Source organism: Podarcis muralis, chromosome 12 (genome assembly GCF_964188315.1).
Source record: "Podarcis muralis chromosome 12, rPodMur119.hap1.1, whole genome shotgun sequence".
Taxonomy (NCBI): domain Eukaryota; kingdom Metazoa; phylum Chordata; class Lepidosauria; order Squamata; family Lacertidae; genus Podarcis; species Podarcis muralis.
Genome location: NC_135666.1, coordinates 34,298,108 through 34,314,333, shown reverse-complemented (window position 1 = coordinate 34,314,333; position 16,226 = coordinate 34,298,108). Strand labels below are relative to the sequence as shown.

The 16,226-nt window shown below is 41.1% G+C and overlaps 1 protein-coding gene across 7 annotated transcripts in view; it reads right to left on the bottom strand.

Annotated features, from left to right (window-relative positions):
• Window positions 1-3,656: 3,656 nt before the first annotated feature.
• Window positions 3,657-16,226, bottom strand: part of HDAC9 (histone deacetylase 9) — a 422,950-nt gene continuing 410,380 nt past the window's right edge. For 4 of the 7 annotated variants that reach the window (XM_028750039.2, XM_077936991.1, XM_028750044.2 and 1 more), the window contains one exon: window positions 3,658-9,621. In XM_028750039.2, coding sequence (XP_028605872.2) covers window positions 9,582-9,621 — 40 coding nt within the window. In that variant the 3' untranslated portion in view covers window positions 3,658-9,581. Of the gene's footprint in view, window positions 9,622-16,226 lie in introns of all 7 variants that reach the window. The other 3 variants (XM_077936990.1, XM_077936988.1, XM_077936989.1) reach the window with 1 other exon arrangement.

The following is a 16,226-nucleotide window of genomic DNA, read 5'->3' as shown; positions in this document are numbered from 1 at the left end:
AGCAACGGCAGGGTAAGGGGAAAACAAATTTCAATCAGCCAAGCTGGTTCTCACTCTTAACCTCAGTTTGAAGTTAAAGAGAATTTGATTGTTAAATGATGTCTTCCGTTGACTTCATAAGATTTTCGTGTGACCTCTTGGGACATATGGAACGTCTTTTCTCATATGGCTCTATTTTAGGCAACTTCTTTTTTATATAAAGGAACTGAAATATTAGCGTGGCATGTGATGAACAGCCTCTTATCATATGAAATGCAGCTAATGGTTTCTTTCTTTCTTTCTTTCTTTCTTTCTTTCTTTCTTTCTTTCTTTCTTTCTTTCTTTCTTTCTTTCTCTCTCTCTCTCTCTCTCTCTCTCCCTCCCTTATCCCTTTTTCTTATCAGTGATAACAGGGCCAAATGAAATCACACCATAATGTTGTTTTAAAGATCAAGCTGACATCTTTGGGGTCCGGAATTGGTGTGCCTTCCTTTCTATCCCATTTAACATGGCATCAATGCATATTTTGACAAGGTGCTGAGTAGTCTTTCAAGCATGTGAAAACCACTGGATGTCCATGTGTCCTCCTCATCATTTAGACTAACCTGTCTCAAAGGGTTGTTGAGGGCAGAAAGCATTGCTCTCTGAATTTGCACAGCCAGATCTGATTGGCTACATGATGCTATAGTTTCATTGCAGATGAGCTCTGGTTGGCTGCTATTATACAGTCAACCAAACAAAGTCAATATTTTAAAATGACAGGTTCATAACAGCTGATGAGTGGGACAGGGAACATACACACACAAAAATATGGAAAGGTAAGATTTGTGTTTGGGGAGAGGGAAATATTCCAGACCCCATTTCAGCTCAATCTCCCTTTCATACCACAAATGTGCATTTGCATACACTCAGTGAAAATGTGATAAATAATAATTATTCTATTTTAAATATATTATTAATTAGTTAGCTTATTACTTGCCTTATACTCATCATCTCTAGGTCATTTACAATGCAAGAAACATATATCAACTGTTTGCAGTGGTTTTTTTCTGGGGGGAAGTGGGGGGACACATACCACTAAACATTTTGTGAATCTAAGTTTGGTCTCATTGAGGGGCAGTATTTCAATATGAGTAGGAAAATGAGAGTACCCTTAAACATTTTTTAAAGAAAAAAGCACTGACTGTTGCCATATATAGACTCAAGTGAATGTCATGGGCACAGAAATATAATACTGGGCTGAGTTAATTAGCAGTCACAGAGGTCTTTCTCCTTCAATGGCCACGATTTGGTCAGAGACAGCACACTTCCTTTGTGCAGCAAACCTTTGGCCCTCCAGATGTTGCTGAACTACAACTCTCATCAGCAAGTCCCATCAATGGCCAGGGATGATGGGAGTTCTAGTTCAGCAACATCTGGAAGGCCAAAGGTCCTCCACACCTGCTCTAGATCCCACCCATCTCTATACAACAGGAGATTTAGTAAGAGGCCTGGTTTGTCTTTTATACTGCAGAGCTTCCTTAGGAAGAGCTTGGTTACTCCAATCTCAACATCAATATTTCCCAGCATTCCACAAATCAGGTTTGCCCAAGTCAGTGCCTTCTGATGAATGCCAAGGCGATATCCTGAGGCATGCACCTGCTAGAAGAGGAGTAGATAGTGTAGTGTCTACAGATGCTTTGGAGTACAACTCCCATCATCCTTGGTCATTGACCATGTTGGATGAGGATGGATAGAAGTTGCACTCCCAAACATCTGGAAGGCTCCATGTTGGCTGCCTCTGAGCTAGAAAGCAGAATGGTAGTATCTGAAGCCCTGCCCAGCCCCACATGGATCTGATGCAAAGGGACATAATCCCTCCCATATAACGGTTTGTCATAGTTTAACTATTGATATACAAACTCCTTATTATGGGGGGCGCAAGCCACAGATTTTATAATGGTGGTGATGTGTGGTTGACACATAATACAAAGAGAAAGCAGGAAGTGTAGGCCAGTTCTGCTTCCTGTTGCTGCCCTTTGTAACAACAAAAGCAGCTTAGTACAGTGGTACCTCGGGTTAAGTACTTAATTCGTTCCGGAGGTCCGTTCTTAACCTGAAACTGTTCTTAACCCGAGGTACCACTTTAGCTAATGGGGTCTCCTGCTGCCGCCGGCACATGATTTCTGTTCTTATCCTGAAGCAAAGTTCTTAACCCTATTTCTGGTATTTACTATTTCTGGGTTAGCAGAGTCTGAAGCGTCTGTAACCCAATATTCCATTGCTGCAGCAGTGAATATACAATCCCTAGTGTTGATTCATGCTGTTCATGCCTAGAGTTTTCATATTGCCATATTCCATTTAAAATTATGGTCTGTTACTTCACAATTCCACTGCAAATGGTGGCGATGTTTGAATAACATGCTACAGTCTCATGTTTCCTTATTTTTTTAAAGGGCTGTTTCAGCCATCCCATCCCAAATGTTTGTTTAGGAAAATAGGAGCATGCTCAGGGTATATATGTACTATGTGTATATAGCTATAGCTATAGCTATAGCCATAGTTAGATATGCTGCCCACATTACTAGACTTCTAGCTTTTTCTTCCTACATTCCATGCAACAGGATGTAATAGCTGATGATGCAGTTCCCTATTTACTGGGGATAACTAGCTAGCAACTTTTATATGGCTTCTCATAGAAGAATGCTTGTAGAGAACAAAATGTGAGTTTCTTTTTAATGAATCATATCCTGCCATGTCCTTGTTTATTAGACCTATCTCGTTTTCAGAACAACCTCCAGGAAAAACCCAGAGGAGATCGTTTTGACTGTGCACAAATGCAGGAACAAATCAACAAAACATATGAAATCAAACAATTCAGATAATCCATTCATTAATGTGTGTGGGTTTTCTTTTAAAGATCTGGTGTTCCAGATGTCAGCCCTTGAATGGGATTTTGAAGAATGTATCTAAGTATGTATGGAGCGTTTTTCCACCAAAAGAGCCACAAGTCACCAACATCTCGCATGAGAGGGAAGTTCTGCCAGATGAAGAGGTCAAAGTTTTGCAGTTACACACCTCAAAGTGTAGAAATCAAACACTGTGTGCAAGCAAGATGTTCTTAGCATGGGCAGTGCCAGGGGTGTGTGTGTGAAGGAGGGAAGTTCCCTTCCAACCAAAAACTTGCTTCGCCTGGCCCTTACCTTGTTGGACTCTTGTGATTAACATGTGAGACACAACTCACCCACCTAGAAATATCCTTTGCCCCTTCTCCTTCTCCCCGAATTTTTTTCCTGCTGCCACCACCACTGGTTCTTGACGAGACACCATTTTTCAAATGGAGAGAAAGTCCGGTTGGGCCCTGACACAGCAGCAAAAGAAACCGAACTAAGCATAGAATCGTAGCTCAAAGTTGCCGTCTTTAGATCTGCATAGTTTTCTTTTTCTTTCTGTGGTTTTTTAGGCTGACAAGTATCATTAGTTTCAGATTAATGCTCGCGGTTCTTTTTTTTTTATGCACTCCAGCTTGATGGTGCTCAGAGACATTATGTTTTAAGAGCTAAATCCCAACAATTCAACGAGGGTGGCAAGATCAGTTGCTACTTCCGAAACTTCTATTTCATCCAGGTCCCCCCCCCTTTCAAGTGGATTCTTAATATACTTATATATTAAAAAAGGAGAGACAAACATCAAATGTTCTTATTTCAAACAGGGGTGTTTTTTTTAATGCGCACAAGAATGAGAGTATAGCCAAATAATTATACAAAACACAAGACCAAAGGAACTCACACACCCCCATTCAGCCTGATTGAAGACTACATCAAGCAATCCCAAAGCCTACATATTTACAACAGACAAAGATTTGGAGCACAATATGACTTTCAGTTATTCACTGGATGCTCTCAGATACAAAAACGTATCAGGAATAATAATGAGAATAATGCTCCACAGGTTCCTCCTTGTCATACCAAGATGATTGCTTTTAGTGCCTTTTATAGTATCCTAGATGAGCTTTGCTCAGTTAAAACATTCCCAGTGGCAGTGAAGCCTTTGTGCCTTATCTGATGAGGTGTTAAATGCACATATGAGTTTTGCATGGCTTTTTTTAACTCACAAAATGATATCTGTGGTAGGGCCTGACCAAGACTGGGACTGCAGTGTGTGGGTGGGGAGTAGGGATAGAGGAGAAAATTGATTCCGTGTGCATTTCAGCTGACTTCCAAAGCAGTATGAGAACCACAAGACCACTATTCTTCCAAGTTCACACTTATCTGAATTTTGCAATGCAATTCTCCAACCAAACATTGCTTACAAAAATGGATTATTTTAGGGGAGGTGTGCATAAAAATGAATTCAAAAACACACATCAGAGAGGTTGTTTGCAAAAGGGTGTGCAATAGTCAATACAGCATATAAAAATGTGTTTGTTAAGAGACATTCACACTAAAACGCCGATGAATTTTCATGAGGATTTGTGTGTTTTTGTTTTGTTTTGCTGTTTTTTTAAAAAATACAAGTTGTGGCAAAATGTGGAGAACTGAATATAAGACATGAAAAATGAGAAACAGAGAGAACCAACAATGACAATGAAGTGGTCCCAGTATCAGGCCCTTTCCTCACCCCCACAGACCAACTTGGGACACCTAAGGATTTTGTTCCTTGGGTGACCCAAGGTGCTTTGTGGAGCTGGAATTCCAGAATAGAACAGCAGTGGGAGAGCACTGACAGATCCTTCCATCCCTAGTGTGGAGGGAACTTTCACCGGTGTCAATGGCAACCTCAATCTGAAGGAAAATAACCATTAGGGAAGGGGGAGATTTTAATTGGGTCTGTTGTGCAGGAAGAAACCTATGTGTTGTGTTCCTGTCCCTGATTGGGAGCCTCCATGGCTGTTATTTTTAAAGTCTCGTCTGCTTTGGCCCTTGAATAGTAGGCAAAATATACTCCCTCCCAACCTAGGTTTACCTTATAGTGGAAGTTGTGGGAGGCGGGGGTGAACTAGGGAGTCAATATTGACTTTACTTTTCCATATCAAGTGATCTTATAGTAAACAGATGATTTTAAAAATAATAATAATGGCATCATATTTTAAAATAGCTTTGCAACAGAAAAAATAATGAGAGAGATGGATTATTCTTTTTTTAAATAGTGATTTAAAAAGTTCATCAAAGTCTATGGAAAGATTCCGGGGATAGAAAGGGCTGCTAAGTATCTAAATTGTCACTTCTGCTTTGCATCTTAAACTCAACTCTTCCAGAATTCAAACATTTAAGTTTAACTCACTCATATGAATCTTATCCACTGCAGCGCAGTCAATATCACGAGACACTTGAGGACCAGACCAGATGAGATGTGGGGGATCAGTGATTGGATCTCCTGGTGTTTTAATATGAACAAAGCACAGCTGTGGGACCACCCCAAATTGGATTGCCAGAGGGGATCTGAGGGAGCGGGGTCTTAACTCTTTCCCTGACCTTGCGCCAATCTAAACTAGGCCCCTTTCAAGCTGCCTTAAAAACTGTGCCCCACCCTCTCCAATTGGGACTCACATGTGGGGAAATATAATGCAGTACACCCAGCCCTGTGGTCCCAACTCCATTTCTAGGAGAAGCTCTGTAACTACTTCTAAGTTGAAAACTATGGGAACCCAGATCATTCTCGTCTGTTTTGATCCTGTCTTGAAAGTCTGCAATAGGTGTGTCGGAAGTGGTTTGAATAGGGATCACTGTTCATGGTCTGTGCACTCATCCTTTTTGTTCCCCCTTTTCGGGGTCCTCCCCCCAAAAAGAAAACACCTGCAAAGGCTGTTTGATCAGAAGGAACTGCACAATGAAAAAAACCTGTGGACACACTACAGTTCCTTTCAACTGCCCTTTTTTAAAAAACTGTTGTCTGTCTCCAAGCTCTAGCTGGCGTCAGCTACATTTGGATCTGGCTGCGTGTCACTCGCTTACTGCAGATGCGCACGCCAGCCTGGAATGTAATAAATACCATTGGGAAGACCTTGAAAAATTAAAAGCATTATCTGTGTGCTTTCCTAGGAGAATATGCTGCCAAATCAAATGCACGTATATTCGGAAGCAAGCCCCACTGACTTCAGTAGGGACTTGCCTCTGTGGGGACTTACTCCCTAGTAAGCATGGATAGGATTTTGCAGCCTTAATGTTGCATCAGTACGGTACTTTAAGAGAGTTTTACACACACACACACAACCCCCACATAAGTGTATGGTGTAAGTGAAAACTTCTGTACTTATTATGGGCATTTATTCTTCTTGCAATTAATGGTGCAATATTTTGCATTCTTATGTACTGCTTTTCTTCATTGTCTGAAAGTGCTTCTCTGTTATAGCTGACTAACTTAGAACCACATACAGTAATTTATTCAAGGGACAACAACGATATCCCTCTCTCTCCCACCTAGAACTGATCCAGTTTGCTATGTCCTTGCAACTGACTTACTTGTGACCAACATGGTTTTAAAGGGACATAGCCTGATCCTATGCATGGAAGTCAAACCATTACTTTGAATTCTCCAATGCCTCCATAAGGTTTCAAAATCACACAAGCATATCGACAGGCACCTGAACTATATGCATGAACTTTTCTCCTCTGAAAGGTTCAGAATACAACTTGGAGGCAGCCCAAAGCATTTCTGTATGTGCAACGTTTGGGGCTTCAAAAATAATAAGAGGGGATTCGTTGCCTGGTGTTTTCTTTTGCTTGCTGTATTTAAACGGTTTCCTTATCGCAAGCACATCCTGATATCACATGGAGCTCCCAGTAACCCAGATTGATGACCATGAATCCCTGATCCATATCAAGCCGAAGGGCAGTAGCTCAGTCTCGGCTTTGCCTGCAGGAGCTCCCAGGTACAGCATCACCTGGTAGGGCTGGGGAAGACCTTTGCCTAAAGACCTAGTGAGCCCCTGCCAGGACATTTTACACAATACTGAGCTAGGTGAGCTAACACAGAGAGTACAAGGCACTTTCCTGTGCTCTTAACTTGTTTAGCTGAAGCAGTGTTGCAGCAGCTAGTGTTCCTAGACTGTAGCTTTGACGTTGCTGTTCAACTTAGCTTTAGCATGGCAAAATGAGGATGCGTTACACACAGCCATGTGTGAAATCGAAAGAGGAGTCTGGCTTACAGTCATATAATAAACGCATGTTTACTCAGAAGGAATTCCTCCTGCGTTCAACAGAACTTACTCCTGCTTTGTTTTGGCACAGTTTCGCAAAGTATCTGTAATAAGCCGAGTGCTCTGCAGCTAAAACAGGCACATTTCCACACTATAAAATTAAAGCTAAATGGGCAAATCTTAATTGTTCCTATTTTATCCCATTAATTTCAGATGAGGCTTCAAAAGGAAAAGAATGGATTTGAATAACTATTAAGTGGAGGTTTGCAGCACTTCCGTGTAAAATATGATGCCACAAGTTTAAACCATGAAAGTCAAATAATAAACACCATTAGGCATGGTGGTTGATTTTTCATGAAGCATTGTTTATAGGACGACTATTAGACAATTGGAGTAATTTGTCAAGTACGATCATTCAGAGAAGCAGTTAGAACATATTGCCTTACAAATGTAATCCTATTGGAATCAAAGCACTAGAGTCAGTATCCATTTCCAGATAGTTTAAAGTTCTTCAGATTACTTGCAATAGTCAGGAAAACTGGAGTTGGATGATAAAGCTTTGAGGAGGGTTTGATTTTTCAAATAATTAGTTGTAAATGCCCATCTTATCATAACACTTTCATAAAGGCATGTTCAGCCGGGCTGAATTCTCCTCCAACTTCCTATTTCAAGCACCGCCTCAAATTTCCAAGTTATATCAAACAGTTTCCATATAAGAAGGAAACAGTCTTTCAAATTAAAATGTTAATTGTAAACAAACCTAAACACATTGTGGGGGTGAAGGTGGGGAGAGAATGCAGGCTGCCTATATAACAAAAGAGAATTATATAATTCCATTTGAGTGAAATCTTTCATCTTTGATTTACAGGTTTGAGTCTGCTGTAACTCAAACCACATTTGTTCCATATCTTTCATACCACAGCTTTCCCTAAAATCTTGTTCTAATTAAGGTCCCTTTCAGATTTCTGAATAAAAAGCATGACAGTGTTCATTTATGGCTTTAATGTATCCTTTGAGCTTGGAAAATATAAAAAAGAAGAGCATCACTTGCCGTTCAAACAAAGGGAGGCTATCGGAGACTGCAAAATGGAATGATGGAAGGTAGAGAATAATGCACTGTGTTCTTTAGGGATGTGTGTGTGTGTGTGTGTGTGTGTGTGTGTGTGTGTGTGTCGGGGGGAGAGGGTACAAACAGCTACTGTAACTCCTCTATCGCTATTTGCATCCCTTAAAAATTCTCCGATTCTGAATAAGTGCTATTTCCCTTTCTGTGACAATAAGGCAACATGTGTGAGAGTTTTAAACTTTCATTATCAGCAAAAGGCACAGTTCGTCATGCATCCACAGTTACTCACTATACTGGAAGGAGAAAAATAAATAACAGAAGACACCTCTTGGGTTGTTGTTGTTTTTGTTTTTTTTTTAGTACTAGGATCCAACCCTTGAAAAGCCTCAAAAAGAAAAGAACATCTGATACTCTGGTCAGATTTAAAAAGAAGGATTCTGCGGAAGCACCCCAACCTTGAGGGAAATAACAGGAAGGTCCCTTCTGCTTGCTTGCCTTGAAGCTGGAGCCGAGCAACAGCTTAAAGCAAGGTAAAGGCAGGGGATTTTTGTGTGTGAGCTAACTGGAATATCTTGCAGTCATATAGCTGATTAGCTGATATCAGCTCCAAACTGAGCAGCATTCTCCCGGAGTCAAACCACCGCTCTCTCTCTCTGTCTCCTTGCAGAGAGCGTTTTGTTGCACGGGTTTATAAAATGCCACATGAAAAGTGAGAGAACAGAAAGCAAAATAACCCCCCCAAAAAGAGAGGAATGGGGCTAACTTAAAAGAGCAATGTTGCACATTTCATTAGGGGACAGCTGAAAAGCAGTGGAGCAGAGCTCTCTTTCGGCTGAGTCCTCCTGACTCAGCATTTCAAAAATGGCACTACAGAGGAACGGCCCACTGTTTCATTGCACCGGGAGCATTAAACCAATCCTATCGACTCTTTTGACAATGCGAAGAAAAACAAAACCCGATCCAGTAAGACATGTTCAAAATGTCAGAAGCGGTGGGATTTGTGACACTATTTTGTTCCTCCCCTTGATGTTTCTCAGGCTGCTTTCAATTTCCCTCGGCAACCATAGCTGAGAATGTAGAATTGCTTTAATGTTTCTATTCTACCATTTAGGTCGGCAAGTGGATCACACAGCACACGAAAGCAGGCTGTAGGCTCAGGCTCGCTTTGCAAGCTCTGGTTCCCTGTAACTTTAGAATGGCAGCGGTTACATCGAAGGAGTCTCGGAAGAGCCTTTTAAGTCCATCCAACGAACAAGTGAAGCTGCTGTTCAGAATTCTGTGCCCAGTGTTTATGCTCCATCTGATCTCTGCCACCCAAGCAGCAGACAAGACATGTCTAAGGGTGCTTTTTTGGGGTAAGAGGAGGGGGAAATACACAATGATGTCACACACAGGAAATATCAGAGAGAACTTGGCATTTCACAAGGCTGGCTCTTCTTCCATAGGCTCGCCGGCAGCTCTAGAAAAATAAACAGGCAATCAGAATATGGAACCAGAGTACACAATGACATTGTAGATTTTCATGCATAATCAAAGCTGATTTTTCAGCTCTCCCCCATGTTTATTTGTATTCTTCAGCTATCCATAAATAAAAATTTCTTTCCTAGGAAGTATAAACAAATGTCAAGTGGAAAAACATTTTTGTTCCAAGCAATCACTGCAAAAGGTTCCTGTTTATATTAAAATTGTCAGAATATTTTATAACTTTAGGTTCAGAAATGCACATGCTTTGTGTCAGCAAAATCAGAAAATTTAAATGGAGGGAAAGGTGCAAGCCCATCATCTCTCCTTCTTTCCCTCTAATTTATCCAATTCAACGACAGATAATACCCTCTTCAAAACCAGGTAACACGTAAGGAATGTAGCGGAGTTTCCAAGTCATCTTGGTCGCGCTGCTTCTCTTTCAAGACCCTGTTGGCTGCTTGCCTGCCTAAAACTTCCGAGCTCCAATTCTGAATTTGATTAGCAGACTGCTGCCATAAAGCAGGTATCTAATAATAATAAATAATCTGATTATGCACATCGTCTTTATTAGGAATCACCTGGGAGACAGCCAACAGGCTGAACTAAATTGGCTGTTGGGAATGTAAAAACAGAGAAGACAAAGTATTTCTCCCCCTGCCCCCTCCTGATTGCTCTGGAGAGTAAAGAAGGAGAGATTATTTTTAAAAACTACGTCGCCGACAGAATGAGAAATCAGATAATATGGGAATCTAATCCTACAGCAATGCTTCAGAACAAGCACACACACACACACACACACACACACGAGAGAGAGAGAGAGAGAGAGAGAGAGAGAGAGAGAGAGAGAGAGAGAGAGAGACTTTGTTACTGCTGGATGCCCATTTCCAGATTATTTTCACCAGGGAAATTGCAAATACAATGGGGGAATTTATTAACATCCAAAATATTTACCATTGTAGTTTGCTTAGTGTTCCTTGAATTGCTGCAAGAAGGAAACTAGGGTACTGTTTTCTCATGGACGAGCATGTGCCTGATGCAATGGTGATTCTTTCATGTTGTGCATGGTGTGTCACAGTCCTCACACCAGTTTGACTAATGGCAGATAGCCCCACCTTGCTAGGAATAATATCGAGGGACTCACACAAGGGAGCCTTGTTTTTATGTCTGCAAGTGATACAGAATGCCTTTTTTTTTTTACATTGGTTTGATGTTTCCTTTACATGAATGTAAGATACGTTAAGGAGTGCAAATAGCTACCTAACATACGTAACTTACATTAAACAGTGGACAGCAAGGTCAATAACATATTATTTAGAGGAAACTGAACTGCAGTGGAATAGAAACAGGGCTGATTGTGACTAATTGGCTGCCAGTTTGTTCCTGGGCTCAATTCAAGGTGCTCATGTTAGTGTTTAAAACCCTAAAATGACTTAAGCCCCAAATATCTGAGAGACCACTTCCTTCCCTACAGACGCTCACAGAATGACCCTCACAGAACAGCAGGGGGCCCCTTCTTGATAATTCCACTTCCCTTAGAAATTGGGTTGTGTGGCCTGGGAGAGGGCATTTTCTGTGGGGTTCCCTCAAATTTCCCTTGCCACCTGAGATGTGTGTTTTCAGGGCCCACCGTTTTCCTGTGACTGTAACCTGCTTTAATTGTACTTAATTCTGAATTTTAAATTGTTCTAATCCATCCTGGAACCTGCTGTTGAAAGGCAGGTAATCAATTAATAATACAGTAATAATAATCAATTAATAAAAGAGTAGTAATAATAATATCCGTTGGAATGGAAATCCTTGCCTCCTTACATCCCTAAAAACAGGTTTACGAAAAACAGTCTCAAAGCCAGCAGTAAGGTGGCCTTGACTGGGTAAGTAGGTAGATGTGTTGATCCATTATTTTAGTTACAGATGTCTATTTATCATCTATCTATACAAACAGCCCACCTCCAATGCTTTGCATAATATACAATTTATTAGGTCCATCATGATAGCAGTATTATGCATAGCTACCTGAGTGTCAGGTCCGATGAGCACAGTGCTGCATCCTTCTGATTGCATAGGTTCAAATAAAACACACTGTGTTTTAAAAGGAAATATTCAACCAGCTGAAATGCAACCTCTAGCTTTTACTCAGAAATGCAAATGGGCTTGCTGATCAGAAGGTTGGTGGTTCAAATCCCCATGACAGAGTGAGCTCCCATTGCTCTGTCCCAGCTTCTACCAGTGCAAGTAGATAAATAGGTACTGCTGCGGCAGGAAGGTAAATGGCGTTTCTGTGCGCTCAGGTTTCCGTCACGGTGCTCTGTTGTGCCAGAAGTGGTTTAGTCATGCTGGCCACATGACCCGGAAAGCTGTCTATGGACAAATGCCGGCTCCCTCAGCCTGAAGCGAGATAAGTGCCCCAACCCCATAGTCACCTTTGACTGGACTTAACTGTCCAGGGGTCCTTTACCTTTTACCTTTTGCAAACAAATAATGCAAAAAAGGGAAGAAGTTCCTATTGAAACTTCAAAGAGTCAGAACCTCTTCCTCTACGCTAAACTGTTACAAACAAACTTCAAAGTCTCATTATTATCTCATTCAATTGTTGGAGCAAGGACAGTCCATCAAATTACTCTGGTGCTGTGGCAGACAATATCAGTGCTACCATTCTGTCTCCACCACAGCATTGATATATCTAGATCTATTCTCAATGAGAGCAGAAGCTAGCAACGCCCGATGGTACCTAACTTCCCTTGAAAACCAAGTGATGTGATCAAAACCTATAGTGCCTGACTTTGCAGGCATGTGAAATATAAACACAACGGTGAAATTTCTATAACAGCTGTTAAGCATAATACAGCACAGCACTAAATGTTGTTCATTTTTTGGCACTTGTTTTGGGGAAAATGCATAGCTCATTTGCAGCATAACACTTTCTCATTATAAAGCTAAGCCTATCCTTGTATTTTTCTTGGTATCCTGGGTTCTGTAGATAAATTGTTGGACTTGGATCTTGGAAATGTCCATTCAAATTCCAGCTAAGATTCACTTGAACAAATTGCAACATCTCAAAACTGGTTCTGCATCTGTAAAATGGAAGTAAGAGCAGCTTCCCTTAACGTAGAAAGAAAAGGATTGCCTTGCTGGAGTGATCTAATCCACCATTTTGTTTCCAATAGTTGTCAACTGGGTGACTATGTAAATTCAGCTGATGGCCACCCCTTCCTGTTGCCCCTAGCATAGGGTTGTTGTTGTTGTTGTTGTTGTTATTGTTGTTTAGTAGTTCAGTCACGTCCAACTCTTTGTGACCCCATGGACCAGAGCACACCAGGCACTCCTGTCTTCCACTGCCTCCCACAGTTTGGTCAGACTCATGTTGGTAGCTTCAAGAACACTGTCCAACCATCTCATCCTCTGTCATCCTCTTCTCCTTGTGCCCTCAATCTTTCCCAACACCAGGGTCTTTTCCAGGGAGTCTTCTCTTCTCAAGAGGTGGCCAAAGTACTGGAGCCTCAGCTTCAGGATCTGTCCTTCCAGCATAGGGTAGACAATGATATACTGCATGTGTACATGGAGATTTCCTTTCACTATCAGGACTGTTGGTAGACTGCGTTCATGTGCTCCCTTGGTATTGTGAGCAACAACAAAATGGAGATGTGGCCGTCCCTACAATGTTCTGTCACTAGTGTTGAAGTAAGATTCATCTGCATGCCCACGTCTCTTCTGCACATGGAATGGGAAAGGGAATCATCCTGTCTTTTGCCACAGGCAACAAAATATATTGGAGACAGTAAAGCCCGTAAAGCAGTTTTATTTATATATCAGGGATGAGAAACTTGGGTCCCTCTAGTTGTTCCTGGACTGTAGCTCACACCAGCCTTGGCCACTGGCCATGTTGGCTGGGACTGATGGGAGATGTAGTCTAGCAACATCTGGAGGGCCCAGGTTCTTCATCCCTGAGATATATTTATATATTTGGGTAGGATTTTTATGTTGTACCACTTCATCTGCCCCCAGAATGGCCTAAATCAGAAAGCATGCAAAGGCAAGCTCCCATACCGTTTCCAAAGTCAGTGATTATTTGGATATAGCTCTTGGTCCAACGCAAGGCTCTAATCAGACTGGTGTAATCTCATTTCCAAAAAGGAATGGGTACTTATCAGCACATACGATGTGCAGGGCATTACAGGGCCATGGCTGCTGTTTATGGATCAATCTTTTCATTTAAATCAATCGTAGCCTCATTTTCCACCCTTTTCTTTCATCTTGAACCAGCCCCATCTCTCTTCCCTATTCCCTCCCCCCTCTCTTGACAATTTCAATTAAGTTCCGAACGTAGAGAGCTCTCACGAACGTAGAAAGCTCTGCTTTACCAAACAAAATGTTAAAACACCCAGAAAATCACAGCTTCCCCCTGAAGCCTGCTCCATTTGGCATGTCAGAACAAATCAAAATGAAATAACTGTTTACTCGATGATGTCACTTTAACAAAAAGGAAGAACGAGAGAGAGAGAGAGAGAGAGAGAGAGAGAGAGAGGTGCTCAGCCAAACCATTCTCTCTTTCTTCTCTTGGTGGTAAATGAGTCAGATATTAGTTGGCCAGGGAAAGAGATGCTTTGTTCAAACTCTGTGATGGAAATGAATCATGCTACTCAGCACACCAATATAACCTCCAATATAATTGGCAAGTCTTTTGCAAGGAGAATGTTTTTCTCACCAAACACACACACACATACACAACCCAAGACCACGTTCTGGATAACAGATGTCAACTAATCAATCAGAACACAGGGCTGGGTTTTCCATCTATCCCCGTTTGAAGTGAGTGTTTTTTGTGTGCTGGCGAATAACACTGAACAACATGGGATGCCTTGTTGACAGTTCTTAACTGAGAGGAATCCTGGAGGAAATGGGAGAATGCTGTTGTCTATCATTGGAATGTGCCTTATATCTAGTTGCACTATGATGGGTTCTTTGTGAAGACTGAATGATGACGTGAAGCACAGCAATTTGGGGTACTTTCTCTTCCATCCCCAAGTGCAATGCCAATAACCCACCCCCACGAGTCAGATCAGGGCCCCCACAAAGCCTTATGTTGCTTTGTTGCTTTTGTCTGCTGCTGTACCTTTTTCGCTCTATACTTTCCAATATCTCTGTGCTTGCCTAGGACCAGTCTTCCATTTTGCAAGAAATGAGGCTGTCCAAAAGTTCCTTGTGGAGCACTAAAGAGCGCTACATGATGTTGATGATGATGATGGTGGTGGTGGTGATGATGATGATGCACAGCAGTGGAGGATATTTGTAAAAGTTAAGTGGGGTTTTTTTAATTTAAAAAAATAATATATTGCTCTGCTTTACCACAGCAACAAAAACTCACAGCTCTTCAGAACTCCACAGGCAACATTTGGACAGTCACGCACTGTAAGGCCCATTGGAAGCTTGTAAGGCTGGATACAGGGCATAACATAGACCTAAACTCTGGAAGAATGATTTGGAATTTACTGCATGTTATACTTTGAAAGAGAATTATATGAAAATGATGCACAGATGGTATTTAACCCCAAGCAGGTTGGTTAAGATGTACAAAGTTGGATCAGATCTGTGTTGGAAATGCAAGAAACAGAAGGAACATTTTTTCACATGTGGTGGACATGTAAAATGGTTAAAGGCTATTGGGAAATAATCTACAATGAGTTTTAAAAAATGTTTAAAACAACATTCTCCAAAAACCCGAGGCCTTTTTGTTAGGAATACTTCAGTCTGAAGTTCCTGGTTGTCAGAAAAAAATATTTACGTACACAACCACGGCAGCTTGAATTTTGCTAGCCCAAAGATGGAAAGTGAGTAAGATCCCTAGTAAGGAAGACTGGCGACTTAAGATGATAGAATTTGCGGAAGCAGCAGGTTTAACTTACAGAATAAGAAAGCAAGAAGAATCTTTATTCAAAATGGAGTGGAATTTTTTTGCTGAATATTTAGAAAATAATTGTGTACAATTGAAAACACTGGTAGTATTTAGATAAATTCAACGGTATAGTAAATATCTGAAGGATGTAAAATGCAGAAACAATTGGCCCCTCGGCCAGTAAAGCGAGATGAGCGCCGCAACCCCAGAGCCATTCGCAACTGAACTTAACCATCAGGGGTCCTTCACCTTTTTATAGTAAAATATGCAGGAATGATATAAGTAAAATGAACCATGAAAGGGCAGGAGGGAAGTCAATTGTTACATGGTATTATGTAAAATGTTTATTTTGAGGTGTATAAACTGAAAAATTAATTTAAAAAAATATAAAAAAGAAAGCTTGTAAGGCTGGAGTGACGCTGAAAGTTAAAATAGCATTGAGGCATTAATACACACCATTCGATCGCCTCCAAATTATGTTAAGGTAGGAAAAAGCATGAGGCAACACACCCTCACTCCCCACCTCAAAAATATGAAACTTGTATGGATTTTGGCCACAGAAAAATATTACCTTAATTGGGATTATGGGAGAAAGTAAATCCTTTTACAGTTCAAGATTATGAATGTCTACTGATTTCAGTACAGTGGTACCTCGGGTTACATACGCTTCAGGTTACATATGCTTCAGGTTACAGACTCCGCTAACCCAG